This window comes from Eriocheir sinensis, chromosome 33, assembly GCF_024679095.1.
Source record: "Eriocheir sinensis breed Jianghai 21 chromosome 33, ASM2467909v1, whole genome shotgun sequence".
Classification (NCBI taxonomy): Eukaryota; Metazoa; Arthropoda; class Malacostraca; order Decapoda; family Varunidae; genus Eriocheir; species Eriocheir sinensis.
The window spans coordinates 16,740,074-16,763,264 of record NC_066541.1 but is presented as its reverse complement, the minus strand read 5'-3'; the positions used below and the strand labels follow the sequence as shown (position 1 = coordinate 16,763,264).

At 40.3% G+C, this 23,191-nt stretch overlaps 3 protein-coding genes and 1 long non-coding RNA gene across 19 annotated transcripts in view; 2 read left to right on the top strand and 2 right to left on the bottom strand.

Annotated features, from left to right (window-relative positions):
- The window catches only part of LOC127006795 (protein vav-like), a 59,746-nt gene that overhangs the window by 19,024 nt on the left and 17,531 nt on the right, over positions 1-23,191 (bottom strand). For 2 of the 14 annotated variants that reach the window (XM_050877132.1, XM_050877130.1), the window contains 3 exons: positions 22,084-22,227; positions 21,791-21,956; positions 20,119-21,465 (listed from right to left, as the gene is read on the bottom strand). The exons of 6 other annotated variants lie outside the window; for them this stretch is intronic. In XM_050877132.1, coding sequence (XP_050733089.1) covers positions 21,421-21,465; positions 21,791-21,956; positions 22,084-22,227 — 355 coding nt within the window. In that variant the 3' untranslated portion in view covers positions 20,119-21,420. Of the gene's footprint in view, positions 1-479; positions 646-4,196; positions 4,272-5,755; positions 5,815-6,043; positions 6,161-8,911; positions 9,274-20,118; positions 21,466-21,790; positions 21,957-22,083; positions 22,228-23,191 lie in introns of those variants that run through there. 6 more of the 14 variants (XM_050877123.1, XM_050877122.1, XM_050877129.1 and 3 more) reach the window with 6 other exon arrangements.
- The window catches only part of LOC127006800 (uncharacterized), a 37,888-nt gene that overhangs the window by 9,413 nt on the left and 5,284 nt on the right, over positions 1-23,191 (top strand). The window lies entirely within an intron of this gene.
- LOC127006797 (sideroflexin-2-like) lies at positions 12,961-20,735 on the top strand. 3 transcript variants are annotated; one of them, XM_050877137.1, is made up of 7 exons: positions 12,961-13,085; positions 14,412-14,580; positions 14,776-14,946; positions 15,163-15,361; positions 15,776-15,901; positions 16,167-16,381; positions 16,506-20,735. In XM_050877137.1, exons 2-7 carry the CDS (start codon positions 14,414-14,416, stop codon positions 16,615-16,617), a joined length of 990 nt encoding a protein of 329 aa, XP_050733094.1. In that variant the 5' UTR covers positions 12,961-13,085; positions 14,412-14,413; the 3' UTR covers positions 16,618-20,735. The 3 variants fall into 3 exon arrangements, with proteins under 3 accessions (XP_050733094.1, XP_050733093.1, XP_050733095.1); XM_050877136.1 differs by lacking the exon at positions 12,961-13,085 and adding an exon at positions 13,162-13,185; XM_050877138.1 differs by lacking the exon at positions 12,961-13,085 and adding an exon at positions 13,172-13,290.
- Positions 20,119-23,191, bottom strand: part of LOC127006796 (UDP-galactose transporter senju-like) — a 35,222-nt gene continuing 32,149 nt past the window's right edge. Inside the window, exon 10 of the transcript XR_007759762.1 lies at positions 20,119-20,357. The gene's annotated coding sequence lies outside the window, so the exon portion shown is untranslated. The remainder of the gene's footprint in view (positions 20,358-23,191) is intronic.

Here is a 23,191-nt window from a genome sequence, read left to right as displayed (position 1 = left end):
GTCCAATGTAAACCAAGAAATAAGCACTGAACAACAGAGAATGTGTATGAGGCTCGATGAAAACACACAAACATACATACACACATAAATGCACATATATTACATACATATAAACATATATACACTGAGAAAGCATGTACATACGCAGCGAGAAATAAGCACAAAAAACAGTTGTGATTCTCAATGAAAATAACCAAGAAGCCAGCGAGATACTGAACAAGAGGAAATAAAGAATATGAGGAAGGGAAAACAGACCAATACAAGCAAATGTACATGGGATAAATAAAAGAGGCACATTTCATCTGAAGGAACATCAACTACATACTCTTTGAACTTAAGTCATGTATGGAACAGAGAGAAAGAGCAGGATCAAGGCAGGGGAAGGAGGTGAGAGCATCGACACCAAGCAAAGCAGTAACTTAGATCAAAATCAAATAATACGTGGCAAATAAGCATCTCATTAGTGGGTGGTCTAGTACCTCCTTGGGCTTGAGAGTCACATAACAGAGGGACTCGTACACCGCCTCATCAGAGCTGCGTAGCCTCCGGGGAAGCACGCTCAGGGGGGAGTGCTCTGAGATGCAGTTGAACCCCTCTTCCCCGTTGGAGGCAATAGTGGGTGTACTGGGGGTTTCCAAATTGTGGCTGGAGGATGTGGAGGAGGAGGAGAAGGAGGAGGAGAGGACAAGTAGGGTGTCAGAGCAAGGAGTGGCTATCTACATCTTGTTCATTGTCATGAGTAAAGCAGCTCCCTCATCACCTGACTTTCCTGCTGGTTGGCTGGCCTCATAAAATTCACTAACATGAAATACTTTAACCCTTTCATTGCTAAACGCTCGCAGTGAGCGGTAGCGTCATATGCTGGTGAAGCTAAACGCTCGCTGCGACCTCCAATTGCACTTAAATTTCCCACATATGAGCATGTTCCAACAATATTTTATGAGCCTCTTCTCACCCCACAGCATTGCCAATTCAGTGGGTTTTCCACTAAATTTGGTGGAAAATCATATCAGCCTAGTGCGGAAAACCTATGGACAAATAACTGGTGGATGTTGTTGTCCAATATTGTGCCATTTTTGCATAGCTTCACCTACCACCTGACTGATTTTTTGACCAAATAGTTGTAAATTTTGCAGTTGGCAATACTACCCTGCCAGCACCCCATCAAGATCTACTCAGTTGCCTCAATATGGCTGGTCATTGTGCACGCACAGACATAAGTATTCACAGACAACACCCCTGAGCGTGCCTATACATTCGCAGGAGAGGCATACATAATCAAATCTTATAGATCTGGGCCTCCTCTTTCCATTGGTGGGTTTTTTTTTTTTTTTTTTTAGCTATGATGAATAGTTTTTGAGATACAGCGATTAAAAGAGACCCCCCCGTTGGGCTGCCCGAGTGCGCTTGGGGGGATCGCCGCCTCCCTCACCACGCGCAATGAAAGGGTTAAATACAGTTCTTTGTGCAATCCTTGCCTGGTTGAGGTGCACTAGGGGTGGTGGGGCATGTTTTGTGACATGATTAGGAACATAGCATATAGAATAATCAGGTCACACCAATCATTTAAGGGATAGCCAATGCTGAGTTCTGAAAGACTTCTGTCTTTCATGAGTGGCCACTAAGTATGGAGAAGGAAGAAGAGGAGTAGGAAAAGAGGAAGTGCAAGAAAAAAGGATAAATTGAAGTGAGAAAAGCTGGCCTGGGACAAGTTCACTTTGGGTTGTTTGGAAAAGTGGTGGGGGTCTCACAAAGAGGTGGTGCCTCACTACATGTGTGAAAAGCTCAGGAAAATGTTAAATGTTTGAAATATTAAAATTATAAAATGGAAATACCCATACATCACCTTCCTACATTAAGTCTTTCACATGATCTTTTTATTACAAATTATTGTGCTATGTGGTATCTTTACCTTACTGCAATGTTCTTTCAACAGCTGCAATGACCACTCAGCTACATGAGTAAAAGCACTATTTACTGAGTGCAAGTATGGGGTAAGGGATTGACTAAGACAGTTCAAAGGCTATAAGGGGACCTTTTCTACATAGTATTATTCTCAATGGGTCTTTGACAAAGGGGAAGGGGTGCTGATTGTTAGGGAAATTACAGGCAAAAATTACAATGTCTCTGCTACAGCACAGAGGCTACCAAAATCAACCAGGAAAAAGAGGAGAGTTGAGCAGTGACAAGCAAGATGAATTATCTTACAAGGATGTAAAAGTAAATGTTCTATACAGAATAAACAACAAAAATGTTTCAAGCTCCAAGACAGAGGAACTTTACAAAAGACCCTTCTGCCAAAACTTGTGAACAAACCTGTCAGTTACTTTGCCAGTCAAGGTAAATAAACTGAACCATGAATGTGTTACTCTGTACCTGAGGCTAAAACTGTCTATGACCCATATGTGAGGGGGAAGGATGAACAAAAGCCATGCTGGCATCACTCACCACCCGCCTCATACGTCTCCACCACTGATCACACCTTGGGGACGCACCCAACACAAACCCACACACTCTCACACACAGGCACACACCCTAATGTGCATCTGTGTGCATGCTTTCTCTCATGAATGTAATCAGTATTCATGGTTGAGTATCATCTGCACACTAAGATGAAGTTTAGACTCATACACAAGGGTGTGTTAATGTTGACACAGGTGCACACGAACCTCTTTGGAATTTACACAACTAAGCACAAGTAGTATTACAGTTTACACTGACATGACTGACTTAGGTGCCCTCAGTCTAAACAGGCACAAAGGGAGGCCTTTAGTTTACAGTGACACATGAATGCCCTTGGTTTGCACACACCAAGTTTATACTGGCATACATGAGGGCCCATTTAATGAACTCAGGTAGGCAGCTATGCCTTCAGCTTGCACAGGCACGACGGGCACCTTTATAACTTATACAAGTATGTCTTGGTGATACAGTAGGTTATAATGGATGCAAACGAGTGCCTTTATGATTGACACAAGGATACATGAACGCTTTATGGTTAGTTCAGGACATCTGAAAAAATCCTTCATGTATATAGGAAGGATATAAGGATGCTTTCCTGTGTACACATTGCCTGATCCTTTCCTTTCCTTCCCTCTTTCCTACATGAGTCCAGGTATAGGAGAGGCTTTAGGTCACCTCCAGAATGTATGAGGTGCAATAAAAAATTCCAGGACTACCCCTATAAAATACAAAAACAGAATCTGATTAAATTTTTGTCACCATCTCATTCAAAACAATCACCTTGTGCTGTAATAAACTGCTCTCAGAGGTGTTTCTGTTTCTCATTTAATGCTTTCTGATTGTCTCCTTCTTGAAGCATGTCCAGCACCCTCTTCGCTTAATGCCGGGTCTCCTCCACAATGCCTCCCCTTAAGTGCAAGTGCCCCTGAGAACAGCACGTCCGGCACACTACTTCACTGCTTGCCTAAGAATTTTGAAGGCTTTCGCTGCTAATTTTCAGTTTGACATTGAATGTGATACAAGCTCTCGACTCAAGTTTAAGGCCCATAGTGGAATAACAAGTGAACATGTAAAAGTGGTTGCAAAACTGAGTATAACACAAGTCCCAATTGTAACTTCATTATGTCATGTAGCACAGGGAGCCATGAAGGATGCAGCTTGATCCTGACGGTGGACATCAACTTTGTTTAGTCACAACAACAACAGCCCTGGATTTTTTTTATATCACACCTCATACTTAATTCTCCTTCATAGACCTTAAATAGCTTCAATTTCAGTGACTTTCAATCATTCCTTTTCACAAGTGAGAGATATTATTCTTAATCCTCTCCTGTTATGAACAAATATAGTCATTATCAAATCCCTTCACCTGTGTATTTGGCTGCCCTTAATCAAGTCCTAATACACTAAAGTTAAAAAGTTATTACCTGTTATTAGATCACAAATGCACTTGTACCTCAGGTGAATTTTTCCTCTATGAAATATAATCAATATGGGACAGCATAAATCAGAGGAAAAAATAAAGGAAGAGGAAAAAACAGAGGAGGAAACTATCATTAATTTCCATCTATACAATGCCCTTAACCATCTCTAGCCCAAACAACAAGAGACTGGGATTCAAGTTGAGGGTGGCTACGACATTAGATACTCTACCTACTGATCAATCTACCGAACACTATGGGTCAATCTGAAAGAGGGAGTGAGGGAAATGAACAAAACATAAGGATATTCACTTAGCCATGTCCCTCTCGAGTGTTTCGTATATATCATTGTCGTCACCATCCAGATTCCTCTCCTCTGGGAAGCCCCTGGAGAAGAAAGATCCCATCAGTTAGCCATGTCACTGCCACAACATTATGGGGGTTCTTTAAGCAGTGTGGGTGGATAGCAGGTGAAAGATGAGTTGTGGGCAAAAGACTAGATATGGGGTGGGCTGTGGGCTAAAGAAGGGGTAGGATGTGGATTGAAGCTGAAAGGATATGGGTAGCTTAAGGGTATGAGTGGGTATGGGGTGGCTTGTAGATGGAAGTGGATATGGAAGGGTTGTGAACTAAATCAGAGTGGACATGGGTGGGTGGTGGATGACTAGCAAGTATGGGAAAGCTGTGGATGGATATGGGTGGGTCATGCCAGCAATGCCTTTCTAATGATTTCAAATTACATTCTAATATCTACTACACATTTCTATGTTGCCATAAGACTTCATTGTCATTTTATTACTAAATACATCTGTGCTGTTTACCTCTCCACTCTGCATTATTCAACTTTTCAACAGAAGACCCTCTCAACAGAAATTACAAGACTCCAGACTGGAGGCTGCAGAACGCTTAACCTCAGACCTTGCTATCATTTCCGATTGGAGTAAAAGGAACCTAGTGTCCTTCAATGCCTCAAAAGCCCAATTTCTCTACCTATCAACTCGACACAATCTTCCAAACAGCTATCCCCTGTTCTTCGATAACACTCAGCTGTCACCATCTTCAACACTAAACATCCTCGGTCTATCCTTAACTCAAAATCTCAACTGGAAACTTTGCATCTCCTCTCTCACTAAATCAGCTTCCTCGAGGTTGGGCATTCTGTATCGTCTCCGCCAGTTCTTCTCCCCCACACAGTTGCTATCCATATACAGGGGCCTTGTCTGCCCTCGTATGAAGTATGCATCTCACATGTGGAGGGGCTCCACTCACACAGCTGTGCTGGACAGAGTGGAATCTAAGGCTCTTCGTCTCAGCAGCTCTCCTCTTCTTACTGATAGTCTTCTACCTCTTAAATTCCGCCGCCATGTTGCCTCTATTTCTATCTTCTATCGATATTTTCATGCTGACTGCTCTTCTGAACTTGCTAACTGCATGCCTCCCCCCCTCCCGCGGCCCTGCTGCACACGACTTTCTACTCATGCTCATCCCTATACTGTCCAAACCCCTTATGCAAGAGTTAACCAGCATCTTCACTCTTTCATCCCTCAAGCTGGTAAACTCTGGAATAATCCTCCTTCATCTGTATTTCCTCCTGCCTACGACCTGAACTCTTTCAAGAGGAGGGTATCAGGACACCTCTCCTCCTGTAATTGACCCCTCTTTCGGCCACCTCTTTGGATTCTTTACAGGACCAGCAAGTGGCAGGCTTTTTTTTATTATTGTTTCCTTTTTTTGTGCCCTTGTGCTGTCTCCTTTGCTGTAAAAAAAATAAAAAATAAAAATAAAAAGGCCTAAGATGTTGCGACACCAAGGAATTATCATCTTAATTAACCCAATCCTGACTCTTGAGGCAATCATCACAAGGTACTCACGGAATGTGTAACCGCTGAGCCTTGTGACAGTTGCTGAGTTTGGACAGTGTCTGCAGTACCTGCAAGGGAAGCAGACAAAGTAAGTGATTATACTTCTGCTTTAACTAAATATTCTGGCAAAAGTCAATAAACAATATATTTAGCAAATTGATTGAGAACTTCAATGTGTTATGTAAGAAAACTCATTATATTCAAGGTATTAATATGTATAGAGTGCTGTAATAAATTAAAGCATTATATTGTTAACAATACTAGTTGTTTGATTACATTAAAATATCACTGTCTCACCTTCTTGAAGTCACTGGACTCAAACAGCATGTGTGGCTCAAAGAGGTCATCTTTGTGAAGCTCAAACTCCTGTTCACAGGTTTGAAGGAAGATTCCTATGTTTTTCAAGCAGAGGAACTGGAAAACGCATAAATAATTTACTCTATAAATAGTAATTTGGAAACTTTGATTAAAAACCTACTGATGAAAATATCTGCCTGTGTACCAAGATACTTTAAAGCAGAGTGATTACATACACATCACACCAGAGCAAGATGAAGTCATAATGTTTTTAACCAAACGCCCGCTTTTTTAAACGTTGTGTCTGCATTTGCTAATACAAATGTAGCTGTTTTTTCGTACGTCTGGCTTTTTAAACCACTTTCAGCCGTGATGTTATTGTCAACTCGCTGGAGACACCACAGTTTCCTTAATGAATTGTTGGTGTGTCCAACCCCACCCCAGCAAGAAACACCAGTGATATTCACGAATCAAATGCGATTGAAAGTTTTGTTAAAAATATGATAATACAGTATATCAATATGTTTTTGTGCAAATAGAAAATAATGTACATCATCGGAATGAAGAGATTAAAGTGTTTATAAATGCGTGTGTTCGGGCGCCTTTACCGATGTGAGTTTTGGGTCTTGGTCTTGGTGTTGGTTTGGGTGATAGTTGTCCCTTTCGATCCTAACTACAGCCTTTGTAACGGCTTACTCCCTCAGGGCAAACACCCTGAAAATCCAAATGAATGCTGCTTTAGCTGTGAGAGCCCATAGAGGCACAAGCGGGGACATCTACAGGAGTCCACCCTTTCCGGTGCGCACTGCCCAGGCTCTCTCCAGGAATTCCTTTACCCCCTCTATTGTTCTTCTGGTCCCTGTCTGCAGTGTACTCAGACCTCGTAATAATTATATCATCCTTGCCACATTCCCCTCTGGCATCCTATTCTATACTTCCCTTCCAAACTCCTGTGTTATTATTTCTACCATACTCCACCTATCCCTATCATACCTAGGACACTCTAGTAAGGTGACCAAATCTGCTGAAGCTAAAAGCGGGACATTTTCACACACAGACACAACGCGCAACGAAGAGTGCACTTCCCACCAGCGATGCAAATCTAATACTAATTACTAATGTGAGTAGAGTCATAGGCACAATGTCTCATACGAACTCTGTACCTGTATCAAGGTGAAGATAGCTATGTGTAACTATGTCTCCCTTGACCTGTATGGAGTATGGACAGTACGAGTACGACCTGTGTGAAGTTACCAGTTAAAGAAACATTAATTATTGTAAATATGTATAATTATCAGTAGTTCATGAAAAGTGGGACATTTCAATACCAGTTAGATAAAAGTGGGACAGACGTAAATAAAGTGGGACTTTTAGGGACATTAAAAAAAGAGGGACAAACGTAAAAAAAGCGGGACTGTCCAACCTAAAAGCAGGACTCTGGTCGTCTTACACTCTAGTAGCATATGTTCTATGGTCTCGTCGACCCCCGCTTCACACAACAGCATACCTTGCTTCCCCCATCGGCCCACCTATATATCCTACTATTCACCTCTAAGGATTTGGTCCTGGCCTTGAAAAACAACACACTCCCCAGACTGTTCAGGTAAGAGGACTGTAAACATTGATCAGCTGATCGCTTGGGCGGTCACATGAAACTTTTCACAGCTGCCAACCTGTGCGGAGAGTGATGTTGCTGTCTGCTGATCCTAACACCACGTCGTGTCTCCTTCTCGGTGTTTAAAATCACTTGTGCGATTTTAGTAAGACGAGATGCGACATGGGGTTTGTTGTCGGGATTAAAGCAAACCTCATGTTAATTCATTAGCAAATGTGTTTGTCCTGATTTTTTTTTTCTCTCTCTCCTTACTTTACTGTCACTTTCTCTTATTTTTCATATTCATATTTGATAATCAAAAGGACTTTGTTTAGGCCTATATAATTTTTTATTCTAATTTTACTTTGAAGTCCTTTCATGGGTCTCAATAATAATAATAATAATAATAATAATAATAATAATAATAATAATAACTGTTCTATTCCTCCATTCAACAGCTTTCCAGCCAACATGCATTCAGTACCCCCATACTATCTTCAATTATATTTCATGTTTTCTTTTAAATCCACAGAAGCAGCATATGATTTCCTTCCTTTTTCAGGCATCTCCTCTTTATATTACTGAGATTAAAGTGCTGTGAAGCATGACGACAACAGGCATTTGGTGCTTAGAGAGGCATAGTCACCCAAATTATCTTAAAAGTTCAAGACTGAGGCTAAGGGGTTTGTTGTCACCTTTCCACTCTCCCTGGACCTTCCTTACTTTTCCCACATGTCTCAGGAAGTGGCTGTTTTCTTTCCACTTCCCTAGATGTTCCCTTTTATTCCTAACTGTGACTCTGATGAGGTTGCCTCCTTTACACTTTACTAGAATTTCCCTTCTTTCCCTATATGTGACTCAGGATGTGGTCGTCTTTCTTCCACTTTCCTTTCTTTCATAAACGTGACTCAGGATACAGTTGGCCTCTTTTCACTTATTCAGAGTTTTAGGAAGCCCCACTTTCCCTGACTTCATCAACTTTTCCTAAATATGAATGACCGGGTATGTATGTAAGTTACGGGGGCGGGGTTGTCATAGCGGGTGACAACAATGACAAGAACACGAGCATACCAACAGTGACAGATGACAACTACTACTACTACACGCACACATATATACTATTACTGCTATACATACTACTAATACAACACACACACACACATACCAATAGTGACAGAGTACTACTACACACACACACACACACACACACACACACACACATATATAGAGACATATACACACAGATAAACACATACACATAGATACATACATACCTGTGCTTTATGCGGCCGCTGGTTAATGCTCCGGAGGTCAATGCTGTTCTTGTTGAGGAGATAGAGGAGTTTGCACAGCATCACGCCATCCCTCAGGAATCTACAGAGGTCGGTGAGCTTGGCCTGGTTGGTGGCTAGCAGGTGGTCACTTCCTATGAGGCCAACACGCTGTAGCCACTCGCAACATAGTGTCCATTGCTCCACCTTCTCCATAGTGACTGGGGTGCAAGGGCTGGGAATGTTTGCTCTGGCCTTCTTCTTCCAGCAGCCTCCTCCTCCTCTCCTCACGCCCCATCTATACAGGCTGCTGGCCTGCTGCTGAGGAGTCTGGCAACTACCGGTATATCACGGCCTACCTTCAGCCCGCCACCAGACTGTTGTACACGCTGTAGGATAATATGTTTGAGGGTTATATTGACTGAGAAGAAGTGAAACGGGTCCTCTACGAGTTTTGGAAGAGAATAAATTTGTGAAGGCTATCCCCCAACTCTCAAATGAACAGCCTGGTATTCGATCTTGAACATTTAATTCGGCGGCTAAACACAAACACACACATTTGATTGACTTACCAATAAAATCCACGGGATTTACCTATGATCTACATAGATCATGTTGCCTGCCTCCATATTCATCTGTACGTGTTATGTGTTTGTCATATTTGTTCTTGAATGATGCTGTGAATGTAGCATTAAGTACATTATGTTCTGGTAGCGAGTTCATTCCATGTATTTACAACTCTGTGTGTAAAGGTGTGTTGTGTTTGTGTTTTGTCGCATCTCTGTTTGTATATTTGTTTGGAGTGGCCACTTCGTGTTGTTTATGGTTTGAAAGAGTGTGTGTTTGTCAATGTTTTCTATGTCACTCATTACTTTGAAGACTTCGATGAAGTCCCCTCTCGATCTCTCTCCTGCTTGGGATTCTCAGGCGCTCTTCGCAAAGGTGGTTCTTAAGTGATGGGATAATCTTGGTGGCTCTTCTTTGGACTTTTTCTATTCTATTGATGTTCACTCTACCTTAATTGGGGGCTCCACACTTGCACTGCGCATTCTCAGCTCAGCTTGAAAGTACGTTTGAGGAGGCCTAATTAACATGCTATTTGCTTTTGATGTTATATTTTCAATGTGATGTGTAAATTTTAGATTTTCTGTGAACAGAACACCCAGATCCTTTCCTTCTGTTACTTGATTAATATAAATGTGTTCCATCTTGTAAGGGTATACGTATACGTACGTGTACCACCAGGGTCATGAAACCCCTGGAAATGCCCACAACTCCTAGGAAAGTCTTGTCAAATATGCATGTGTTCTGTCATTTTGGTGGCCAATATATGCATCACTTTACATTTGGGGATGTTAAATCTCAGCAGCCATGTTTTAGACCATTCCATCAGTTTATTGATGTCTTCTTGTATGATATTCTTTTCTGCAATTGTGCTGCTTTTGCCATGTAACTTTGTGTCGTCAAGTAATGTTGATGGGGTAACGTACATTCAACAATAAACTATTACTACTACTACTACTGTACCATGAACTTAAAACAACACTAAAGAACCTTATTGATCTCCCGGCCCTTTAGCCTTTGGAAATATAGTTGATGTGAGAGGCTGACCCCCCCCCCCCCCCTCTCTCCAAACACACACACACACACACACACACACACACACACACACAGGAGTCTTAACGCCACGGTTTCGCCTACCTTCTTTCCACCTATTGTTCGATCATACAACCAATAGTAATGGACTTCATAATCTTGAACCGGAAACAGTACTAAAAAATAACTTCCGGGGATACATGTTGAGGTGGTTGGGATGGCAAAAAGCTCCTCTCCACCTTCCCTTTTTGTACCTCTAAAGAAATGTCAATGAGTCACTTTAAAATGAACAACCAAGCAGAAATTCACCGCTAAAAGGGCATCATGAATTAACGTAGAAAAATAGTTGTCGAGCACTGTGCACCTCGTCACCTCATTCACAAGACAAGGGAGAGGGAGTGTGTATATATATATATATATATATATATATATATATATATATACTGAGTGATTGATAGTTTATTGTTGCAAGTAAACCTCCCTTGGAATATCCCCAAAGAAATACCCCCCGCCAAAAAAAAGGGAGGAGCATGCCATCTATTTTGATTGACTGATTGATAGTTTATTGTGTGTGTGTATATATATATATATATATATATATATATATATATATATATATATATATAATTTTCTCTTTTCTTTTTTATTCTTGGCCTATAGATAATTGTAGATGCCTGGTGGTTATAAGGTAGAACTGTGTAAATAGCTGACCTACCTAATTAACTTATAGATAAACTTTTTTTCGTGATATTAATATTTTTGACTCAAATATATGAGTCAGTAACGATAAAAGTATTACATATAGCTCTAGGTCTGTCGAATACATACATACATACATACATATATATATATATATATATATATATATATATATATATATATATATATATATATATATATATATATATATATATATATATATGTAAAACTAATTACACTCAATCACACTGGGGTGAGATACTTAATGAATCTTGGTAATGTGGACGCTTGTAAATTAATATGGGAGGACGCGATGGAGGTAATGATCGAAGTTCGATTTTATATGTGCCTTCCGGCTAATCTACCAGACTATACTATAATGAATTAAAGGGGCAATTTAAGGGACACAATGTGGTGTTTAACTTTAAGGGGGTTTACTGTATTATAAACTAATAAAAGAACTGACGGGAGGATACAAAATATCAATGCCCTAATCTGGCCTGGGGTAACTTAAATTAAAACTACAATGAATAACTACTTTGGAGGGCCTAAGGTTCGCTCACAAGGTGCTGGGGTTATAGACTGCGTTTTGAAACACGAGTCACGAGTCGGGGCGAGAGGGGGATAAGTGCGTACGTGTGGGTGGACGTACGGGACGGGCGTAATTTGGGAAACAGCCAAACGGTCCTGAACAGAAGCCATGAAGCAACTCTAATTAGTAAACAATACACTATATGCGTGAATATATACTTGAATATTAGCAAGATGGGGAAGGATTACAGATACAGGTAATATTTGAGGGCAAAGAGGAGAAAGGGTGCGCACATTCGATCCTTACCTTGCAGAAGACGTGAAGCAACTATGGTTTTCGTCTTTCGGGGAAAGGCGGGGCGACTAAAAACTGTTGGAACTGTCCTGGGTGTCCTGATACGTAACTTAGAGGCAGGGAAATAGTGTTAAATTGTACTATCTTAGGCAGTATTAAGTATATATGACAGAGAACTGGGAAGAGGGAGGGCGTGGTAGCAATTAAATTATTAACTGTGGTGACTAAAATATATGGGGCACAAAATATAAATTTGATTTACTAAGGAAGATGAAGTCGAAACAAGGTGAAAAAAGAACAAATATTCTCACGCCACAATATCACCGGTTTGGAGGGGGGGAGAGGTGGGGGTGGGAATACATGACTGATACATATATGACTTGTTTGGCTGATTTCCGGTGTGCTTGTGCCGGGATCCACATAACATAACGTATTATAGAACCTCATTGATCTCCCTTTTAGCCTTTGGAAATAGATGATTTGAAATAGCAAAAGAACTAATCCAGGCGTATACGTACGTATAGCTACGCACAGTGAACACCCACACTGCAGCAGGATTATTGTTTGAAGATTACATTGATATGAAAGAAGTGAAATGGGCCTATACGAGTTTTAGGAAAGAGGAGAATAACAGCATAAGAGGTTTAACACCAATAAGAAGGAGAAAAGAAAACAGCTATAAACTATAATGAATAAGAAGATAGCAAGATTGAAAGAGGATCAGGCACAGAAACCTAATGAAATATGCCTCCAAGAGATCGAAAAAGAGGAATTAATGGAAACAACAATAAACTATCAATCAATCAATCACTCGATATTGAAAATTCAATATTTTTTTAACTGATGTCGAGAGAGAGAGAGGGAGACATATCGTTGTGTGCATATGCCAAAAATAAAGAACTTACTGAAACCACAGAAAAAAGAAGTGAAAAACATCGATAGTCACATTGACCACTGAACAGCTGTACGGTTTTGTTTACCTTTGGCCTCACCATCCCTACCCTTTACAATCTCCGAGATCTCCAGCATCCCGTGGCCTAGCAACCACAAATACAAGTGAGAGATTGCCGGTGCCTTAATATATATCTTGAGAGGGTAAATATGGAGAATCACTACGCCCCTTGACAGACCCCGGCAAGGTGCATGTGTGCAAGCGGTACAGTCATTAGAAGTGTGTTATTACCCAGCAGGTGTGTCAGGGTAGCGGCATCACCATGTCTACCTGTTTAACCTGCCGGAGAGGAATCTGAGGCTTGGGAAGGCATGTTACTTGTTTACTCACTTGTTTACTCACCTGTCTACCCTTTTTTTCAACGATATCAGAATGTAGCGTCAAAAATAGAATAGAGAGGCTTGGATAGCAGACACCATCGCGCACGTTCATATCATTAACAATTTGGTATTTACTTATTCAGTTGGTTACTCATCTGTTTGGGCTTTCTGTTAACAGGATATGTGAAAAAAACGTCAAAAACCGAATAAAGAGGCTCGGATAGCAGACACTTCACTCTGTTCACATTATTAACAATTTGCTATAGATAAAAATATAAGAATGAGGCAGATTTTCTGGAAGGGTGTGTCAAGTGGTAACTGGCATATGTCTATGTATTTTGATATCTTAATCTTTTCTGATAATTTCATAATTAATGTATTAATGTCCACTTTTTAGGGGGGATTTACTATATATAGCCATACAATGTAGGTTCATGATATCAATATGCTCATTAACTGATGATGAAGTTGTACAAGGATACAATGATTCCCTCTCCAAATACATCCACACTATGAAACTAAAACTACTCTGGAACTAAACTTACTCATAATTTTTGGCCTTTTTTTTGTCATAGAGGAGCATGTCAAGTTTGATTTTATACCTTGTTTAACACTAGCCTCTTTCCTTTACCATATACTACAATAGCTGTAGCATGATGGGCAGTGAAACAGTGTGGGTGTGGCACTGAATTGATTATGCCTACCCATCTGACTTTGAAACACCTCCCTAGCAACAACTTGTGTATCATACTCCTTGTATCCTGCAGGGATTCTATTATTTATTGTCATTTGATATCAATTTCCCTCTAGTAATGACTAAGGTGATTAATATAAGAGCCTCCCCCAAGTCAGGTAAGCCCCCTCTAGCACACATACGTACTTGTGTTGATAGAATAACATTATCTTACAATCCTTTCATTACCTATTTACTGATCTAATACCTCAGTGGCAAGGATGATGAGCTTGGATAGGCTGGTGCATTGGTTGATGAGACCTTTCGGTTCTCTGCCTGACGGTTCACTCTAGCATGGCTCATAGGGAAAGGTCATCTAGGTAAGAAATCCAGGTAAGATGTTTGTACCTAATATACACATACCTTGATCTGTACAGTTATGAAGGGAATGGAGCAACAAGAGAGGATTAACCTGGACGTGCCACGCTATGACCAGTCTGAGTTCAGAGGGAGGCTGAAACATTTCCTTGGCATCACTGACTGGCGGCTCTGCTTCAAGGGGGATGAGGAACTGAACCAAGCCAAGGAGCTCCTCCATAAGTACAGGTGCTGCCAGGTTGATCTCAGTCTTGCAAATCTTGTGTAAAAATTCTGAAAGTGTTTCTGATTAGTGGAATTCCCTTGCATTCTCATTGTCTATTCATTAAGAAAATTAAGAAGAATGACTTAGGCTACATACTTCTGATGTATACGTAATGTCACACAACTGAAAACAAACTCACAATCTCTTTTTGCTTCCAGGCTGCACCAGGAGCCGCCTGGAACTTCTGAGGAAAAGATATGGCAGGCCAAGAGACTATACGAGTCGGCCTTCCATCCAGACACCGGGGAGAAACAGAACCTTATTGGACGCATGAGCTTCCAGGTTCCTGGCGGCATGATGTTGACGGGAGCCATGATGACCTTCTATAAGTAAGTTTGGAGGGTTATATTATATTTGTTGACAGTATTTTTTTTCGTTTACATGTGGGCATCTACGCCTACAAGGGGGTATTTTTTATGTAAGCACCCTCATGTTTTGATTTTTATTATTTCCAGCCCCTAGCTTTTATTAACCTGTTTTGTAATAACACAAAGCATCATCTCCCATTCTATCTTTATTTAGCTCTGCCTTCCCTCCTTCCCCAGGTCTACCCCAGCTGTTGTGTTCTGGCAGTGGGCTAACCAGTCTTTCAATGCGCTTGTTAACTACACCAACCGTAATGCCAAATCTCCCCTGAGTGTTGAGCAGATGGGGTTTGCTTATGTGTCGGCCACTGGTGCAGCGCTTGTCACTGCTCTTGGCCTTAAGACTTATTTGGGCAGCCGAGCATCAACTCTTGTTCAGGTGAACCAATAAACAAGCACATTATTTTAATAGTTCCTTCCATCTGTACAAGTGACTCCTCCTCCAGTATCAGTTTGACAAGTACAGATGTGTTAAGTTTATACAGGCATCCATCGCTATGTCACTGCTCTTGGCCTTAAGACTTATTTGGGCAGTCGAGCATCAACTCTTGTGCAGGTGAACCAACAAACAACAAACACATTATTTTAAGAGTTCCTTTCATCTGTACAAGTGACTCCTTCTCCAGTATCAATTTGACAAGTACAGATGTGTTAAGTTTATACAGGCATCCATTGCTATGTAATTGGGATGTTCCTTAAAGATCAATTATTTACTGATAGTATTATAGCATGGATTTAATGGGGATGCATTCCTAGGTCTAGTGTATGATTAAATCTTGACTTGTACTTCCAGAGGTACGTGCCCTTTGCAGCCGTGGCTGCAGCTAACTGCATCAACGTTCCCTTGATGCGCCAAGCTGAACTAATGAATGGCATTGTCGTGTGCGATGCAAATGGCAATGAACTGGTAAATTCCAAGGCGAGTGTCATGTAGATGTTGAACTGAAGATGTTTTGATGGAAACATTCTGCAGGTTATTTATGGATGATAATTTCTTCTGAACTTTATACTTGAACTCTACAAAGGAATATATAAAATGTGTATGATTATGGTGATGTAACAGTAGTGCTTATGTGCTTATGTGCAATTCCTGATGTAGTTGTCCTCATCTCTTGACAAATTAAAGAACATACACATCATTTCCAGGCAGTAAAATTCATATACATACCTTCCTCTCCTCACAGTTGGCAGCTGCAAAGGGCATCTCTCAGGTGACCTTTTCCCGCATCTTCATGGCAGCTCCAGGCATGACCATTCTGCCTGTGATCATGGAACGGCTGGAGAAGCAAAACTGGCTTCGTAACAATCCTCGCCTCAATGCTCCCTTCCAGATGCTTATGTGTGGGGCAATACTCACCATCATGACTCCCACAGCCTGTGCAGTCTTTGACCAGAAGTGGTGAGTTTGTTGGATGTCTTTTAAAAGATACTTGCAAAACTACTACAGCTCTAAAAAAATAAATTGTTTGAAATATTTATAGGATTGGCTTTCTTCTGCATTATTATCTTTTTTTTTCCCCCAGCTCAATCAGTACTTCAACCTTGTCCAAAATGGAGCCGAAAGCCTACAGTGAACTGGAGAAGAAATTCTCTGGAAATGTGCCTGATGTAGTATACTTCAACAAGGGGCTGTAAGACCCCTGCCAGTGCTCCCCTAGCATTGGCTGAGTGCTCATTGTGGCAGCATCAGTTCTTGCATACTGGGTATCTGTATTCTTTCAGTTGCTGTGTGGTGTCTGGGCATAGGCCTTTATCTTTACTTGCCTTGTCATATTCTGGAAATTAGTGAAATGCAAACAATTGTGATGTATTGCTGATGTAGTTTTTATACTAGAGAAGTAGATAATTTAAATTTAGTAATATGCACAATCACTTACACACTTGAAAATGTGCTTTTAATTATATGCCACACATGAATGTACATTAGTATTATTTTATGAATAAGTAGAATACTGATTATTTCCAATTGAGTATGTAATGGAAGTAGTTGGATGAGTTAGTGCAATGGACATGTTTCTGGTTCTGGGAAGAGTCCAGAAATGCATTGTGCCACGTACCAATGATAACGTAGTGCACATATTACGTCCTATAAATTGCTAGTTGACTGGATATTGTAGAGATATCTCAAATTCTTCTCATCTCACGGGGAGAAACCACCATTAGCTCGTGACTTCATCAGGCTGAAGCGGAGTACACTAGACGACAGTACCATTGTTTTTTTATAAGCTATGGCCACTCCAGCTCCAAACTGCACCCAACAGGTATGTTATAGGTGCTTACAGAACACCTTAAGAGTGTTGAAAATATGTTATATTATTGAAATGGGAGTGAAATTAACCGATTCGCCTCTGCTCTTCAGAAAATAGTTGAGTTCACGATTAAAAATTAGTCCGAGGGGGAACTATAGAGAATAATCAAGGTTGAATTTATATTAGTATTATGGAAACTTACCTAGCCTAACCTAGAGAAAACAATGGCTCTGGAACGTCAGAGAGAGAGAATCAACGCCTGAAGATGAATAAGAAGAAAACGAATGCAGACCAATATTTTATAATCAGAGGACATGACAGTAGAGAGAATAGTTGAATTCACAATGAAAAGTTAGTCCAAGGGGAAACTAAAGAAAATTACTGCAGGATTCACTAGCACAGACAGAAATATCTTATGTGGAGTACTTTTGCCCGTATATATATATATATATATATATATATATATATATATATATATATATATATATATATATATATATATATATATATATATATATATATATATATTACATACTCTTGCACATTGGCACGAATCACCAACGACTGCGGGTTACGTCTCCAGGCATTGCTAAACACTAGAAACATACACCACAACACAAAATCTCGGAGTAACACAAAGTTGGCGGCTTGCTGACTGCATTGTGACGTCACGACCAATCAGCACCCGTTTCCAGGTCACGTGATTTTTCCTCAACTTTAATCCATATTTTATACCACATTTACTATTTTACATGAAGAAAAAATAGTACCATAGCTGAATTTAGGGCCTATTTTATCCATAGAGACAGAATTTGAAATAAATATGTTGACTGGAAACATGTCCATTCATGTTCAATTGATGAGTCTTATAAGTGTCCAGTCCAGCACAGAACATGTCCAAGCACATCTTTGAGTCCAGAAATACTGAGGGACAAGACTGCACTGGAGAATGGAAGAAACATACTTTTATCTGTAGTAATGTGGTATAATTATAGTTGTAAATTTGAAATTTCATTCCCTCGATACGAATGGGCAGCCAGGAAAGCCCCTCAAGTCTTTCTCTGTATGTGCAATATTATTGTTATCATGTTTTTGGTGTGGCCTTTTGCCTGCTATCCACTCTCCTCTGGGGCCAAGGTCTGTTGGTGATCTCGCACTCACACTTGTTGCTTCAGATTCTCTACCCATGTGATGATTCCAGCAAACTGCACAGCAAAGTGAAAGTGTATTTTGTTGATATTTGCTCATTGTTTGTACTGTTACTTTTGTTGTGGTTACAGAGTTTATTACTTTTAGTCACTAGGGCTTCCAGGAAAGTTTTACCCTCCACTTAATAATGGTTATGGTGATTGATATATGACTGTGAATAATAGATGTGCTCTATATCTTGCTTGTGTAATGTAAACAGTTTTGGATGTTCGGTATATTAGTAACACATTGCATGGGTGAAATATGTCAGGCATGACTTGTTTTAGAAATGTATGATAGGGTGATGTGGGGGAATACCATACAAGGGGGTGGACCGTATAATCGCCGTTAAACAGAGAGAACTTATTATTTTTTTTACATTTTTGCTTCTGGCGCCGGTAGGCTTGTTTTTGGAGGGCCCTGATGGTATTGCCCAGCCCGTTGTGGTGCAGGCCAATGTTTATAGTGGCGCCATCTTGCATTGGCTCATGCTGCCCTCCTGGAGCTCATCTTTAATCCTAGAATCTAGAGTCCGGGTTGATAGGTGGTCTTCTGGACAGCATGTGGGTAGTTTTAAGCCACTCGGCTGTATTAGCTAGAGTCCCTTGATCTATCAAGGGACTCTAGTATTTGCAACACTGCGAGTGGACATAATGACGACGAACAAGATGGCTCTTTTTGTTTACCATGGCACTCCACTTGTCAATAGGAGGTAAGATTTTTTTTTTTTCGACATTTGGTGTAAATCTAGGCATTCACATCATATTGTTCTGTCATAATGAATGGGGCATGATCATGATGGTAAGGTATTGAATATGAATATTAGGCAAATTTACGTGATATTTGACAATATACTTAACTTTTATCCAACGTGGTTGCTGTGATACTGGTTGGAGGGTAACACGTGTATGAAGGGCCTTACAGTACAATGTAGTGAGGGATTTAGCGTACGCGGGGTAATATTCACGAAAGTGTAGCCTACTTATTTCGAGATGCAGACTGTTTATTTCTGGACAAAATATGAGGCCGTTTATTATGGAGATAGTGTTTTTTTCCGGAAATCACTAAATGATTGACTTTTCAATGCCTTTTGTGCACCTGTTGCCGCAGCCTCAAAATAGCTCGAAGAAAGGTTCAACTTGGGGGACCTGTGTGAAATCGGGGTTGTTGGGTGAGGGAGCATATTTAAACTACTCCAACCGAACTTTACATAACCTAACCTCTAACAGGGGGCTTTGCCCCCTCCTAACCAGGGGCAGCCCCCCTTGAACCCCCCACATGTATGATACACCAGTAAAACTAGAGAAGTAAAACAGCATGTGAGACCTTGGAAAGGTTATTATTCTCGATAACTTTGTTGTAGGCTAGTGTTATTGCTCATTTAACTTGTTTAAAATGATGGCTTTCACATCTACCTGTGAACCACAGTTTCATAACAAAAGGGAGAGTTTGCAACACATCAACCATCAAATTTTGTTTGCTGGTGCATGTGCATATGGACACTAGTGGAAGGTGGGTCATCTAGAAGGAAGCTTGGGAAGGACGGACTGGGGATATGCATGCATGCATGCATGAATGGCTTGAAGGAGAGAGGACCAAAACACAGGGTGAAGAGAGGCTTAAAGGCTGACTACACATGGGCAAGGGGTTGCAGGGTGAATGAAAGGGATTGGGCGGTCTCCATAGTGAAACCACTAAACACAGTACACAGAATAGTTCATGTATTTGAAATATCATTACATCCATTTGCAGGTATTGGATTACTCATACAAAAACATTAATCACAGCTTAAGATTTTAGACTCAAAAGTAAAAGTTTAAATTCTAAAACTTAATATATGTATAATGATCCACAAGTTTCTATGCATATGCTCGGTACACATGTCACCCATATTTTTAACTGGCCAATGTTCGTTGAAAGTGGTTCGCATCAAATTACCTTTTGATCATAAAAGCTCCCAAAGCTTTCCAACCGATGGGAAGTTTTGAGACCAGCAACCCTTCAGCATTACTGGCCTCACCACCAGAAAAGTGTACGATTTATTGTTGATATAAAATAATTATATATATATTTTTTTTTGAGACAGTTAACAATATACCTGGTGTGTCAACATCTGTATTTATATGTTATTTATTTTGCACTGTTTGGCATCTGTGGTATACCAAGACAGGCAGCCAGTGCACTAGTGAACTGTAAGGTTGTGAAAACATTCCCACGGCAATCAGTGGTGCACCTGTGCTTTTCATGTGTTACCAATGCAAGTTTCTTTAGTGTTTAAGGGAAAGTGCAATGACAAATAAAGACATATATGTAAAATACATACTTTCACTTATAAAACAGGAGTAAAATCACAGCTAAATAACTTGTGTAGAACAGTTTGGCAAAACTACCAAACTTCAGGCTTCTGTCCGTAGTAGAGGTAGTGGGTTTTATCTGGCATCCCTGGCTTGTCTATCTGTGCATATTATTTTCTCCAAAATGAGGAGGCAATACACTAACATGATGGTGTGCCATGCCTGTCATTAGGATCAGAGTAACAACTCACAGCACACTATACTTAAATGACTGACACAGAACACTTATGACTGTGGCAGCGGCCAGTGACTGGAGGCCGCTCATACAAAGAACATAAGGCTCCTATGGCTCCATTCACTTAATAACAGGTTATAAAAACAGTTGTGGGTACAAGCAACCACGCAGCTGTATGTAAACAAAAAGATGATGGCAGAGGCTGAGGAGTGAGGAGCAGTGGAAGATGGCCCATTAAGAGACTCAAAGTGGACCGGCAGAGCTTTTTTGTATAACTTGGATAATGGCAGCGTAACCTGCAACAGCTGTTATACTTTGCAGACATGTAGATACAGGGTGACTTCTTTGTTTATGCTGTGGATATGGGCAACCGACCTTGGCTGTGTGTGATGCACACCTGGAAAAATTGGAGTTGCTGGTTGCCCTTACCGCCAATGGAGTTGGAGGGAAAAGGCCCACCGTGACACCAGCTTTATGTGTTCTGTACTCTGACATACTCCATGGGAAAGTCACCCACCTGCAAAAATAAAGAATTACAGTCAGTTTGCTTTGGTTGCACACATTCATTTCTGGAATGGCAATTGACACTAATCTGATGTGATGGTAAATTCAATGAAGCGCCAATCCTCTAAACTTTACAGTTTCCCTATTTGAAATGTATTAATCTGTATTTTTCATATGGGGTTAGCATGATTTCCAGTATATAACTTAACAAAAAATATCACATCAGTTATCATCAAGTGACAGATTACAGACATCTCCCCTTACTGTTGAGCCCTGCAATAATAGTAGGCATTCATCTTGTTTTGATCCTCTCAATGGAAACCCAGACCATTACTCACCCTGTTGTCTATTCTTCCTTTCCACCAGCCGTTGTTCTCGCCATCATGACTGGTCACAATCACCCGGTCACCAAGTTCCAGTGAAAGGTGGTTCTTCTCCGTCCCACGATAAGAGAATTTTGATATAGCAACTTCATACAGAGGACGGAGCAGGTAAGCGAAGAGGCTGAAAGGGTTGTAAAGTCTCTATAATTAGGAGTCTAAAAAATTGATGACAATACAAACACCAACATTGGACTAATTAATTATCCAAGGCATGTGTTCATTAAAGTATTACAGCTAAAAACACTCACTTAGAAAAGCACTCTGAAAGGCAATTCGATCCATAGTATCTGACGAGGGAGTCCAGCGAGTGAAAGTAGCGCACCTCGCTCAGGTAGAAGTCGCTGCTCTCCTCGTGTTTGAATATTCTCATGTGTTTGACTCGATTTTCAACTCTGGAACAAAACAGAAATGAATAACTTGAAGAGAATCATGCAGAGTTAAACCATAGCTGGGCGTTATCGCGATGAGTTATCGCAATACTTTATCACTGATAACTGGGGGAATACACAACAGGTATTAAATTGCCTGGTTTTGTTCTAGTTTGTCCACGCATGATCTTTGTGAGCAGTCAGTGAAATATAGAAACAGTAAGCTAGTTGAACCTCTTTCTGCCAGCTATTTTGCAGCAGCGGCGGCGGGTGGCAGCGGCGTGTGCACAATTGACATTGAAAAGTCAATCATTTGGTGATTTAATAATTTGCGACAGAAACAGCAAGCATATTATTTCATAACACACCGAAAACTAACAAAACAAAACAACAACAAAAAACCCACTTCCGTCTGCCATTGCAAGATAGGCAAACTTGTAAAATTTTACCCATACCCATAAAAAACAGCCCCCCCCGTAGAGCCCCACTACCAACCTGGCAGCCTCAGTGCTTTGCAGTGTGTTGTGTGGCTATAAAAACAACATGCAGACAACATACACAATAACGGACTTTCGGCATTAACGGACTAAGTTCCCCCCCAATTAGCCTGTTAAATTGAGGGTTTACTGTATATATATATATATATATATATATATAATATATATATATATATATATATATATATATATATATATATATATATATATATATATATATATATATATATATATATATATATATATATATATATATATATATATATATATATATATATATATATATATATATATATATATATATACATACATACATACATACATACATACATACAGTACCCGTTAGTTGAAGTGTTGCACTTGGTCCCGTGACACTTCTTGAGGCTTTGGTATGAAGTGTAAATCAGAGGGAGAAACCTCGCCTGGTAGAAAATGACCACATGGCAACCTTCCTCACGCTCTTCTTAATCTAACAAGCAGGGAAAACAATG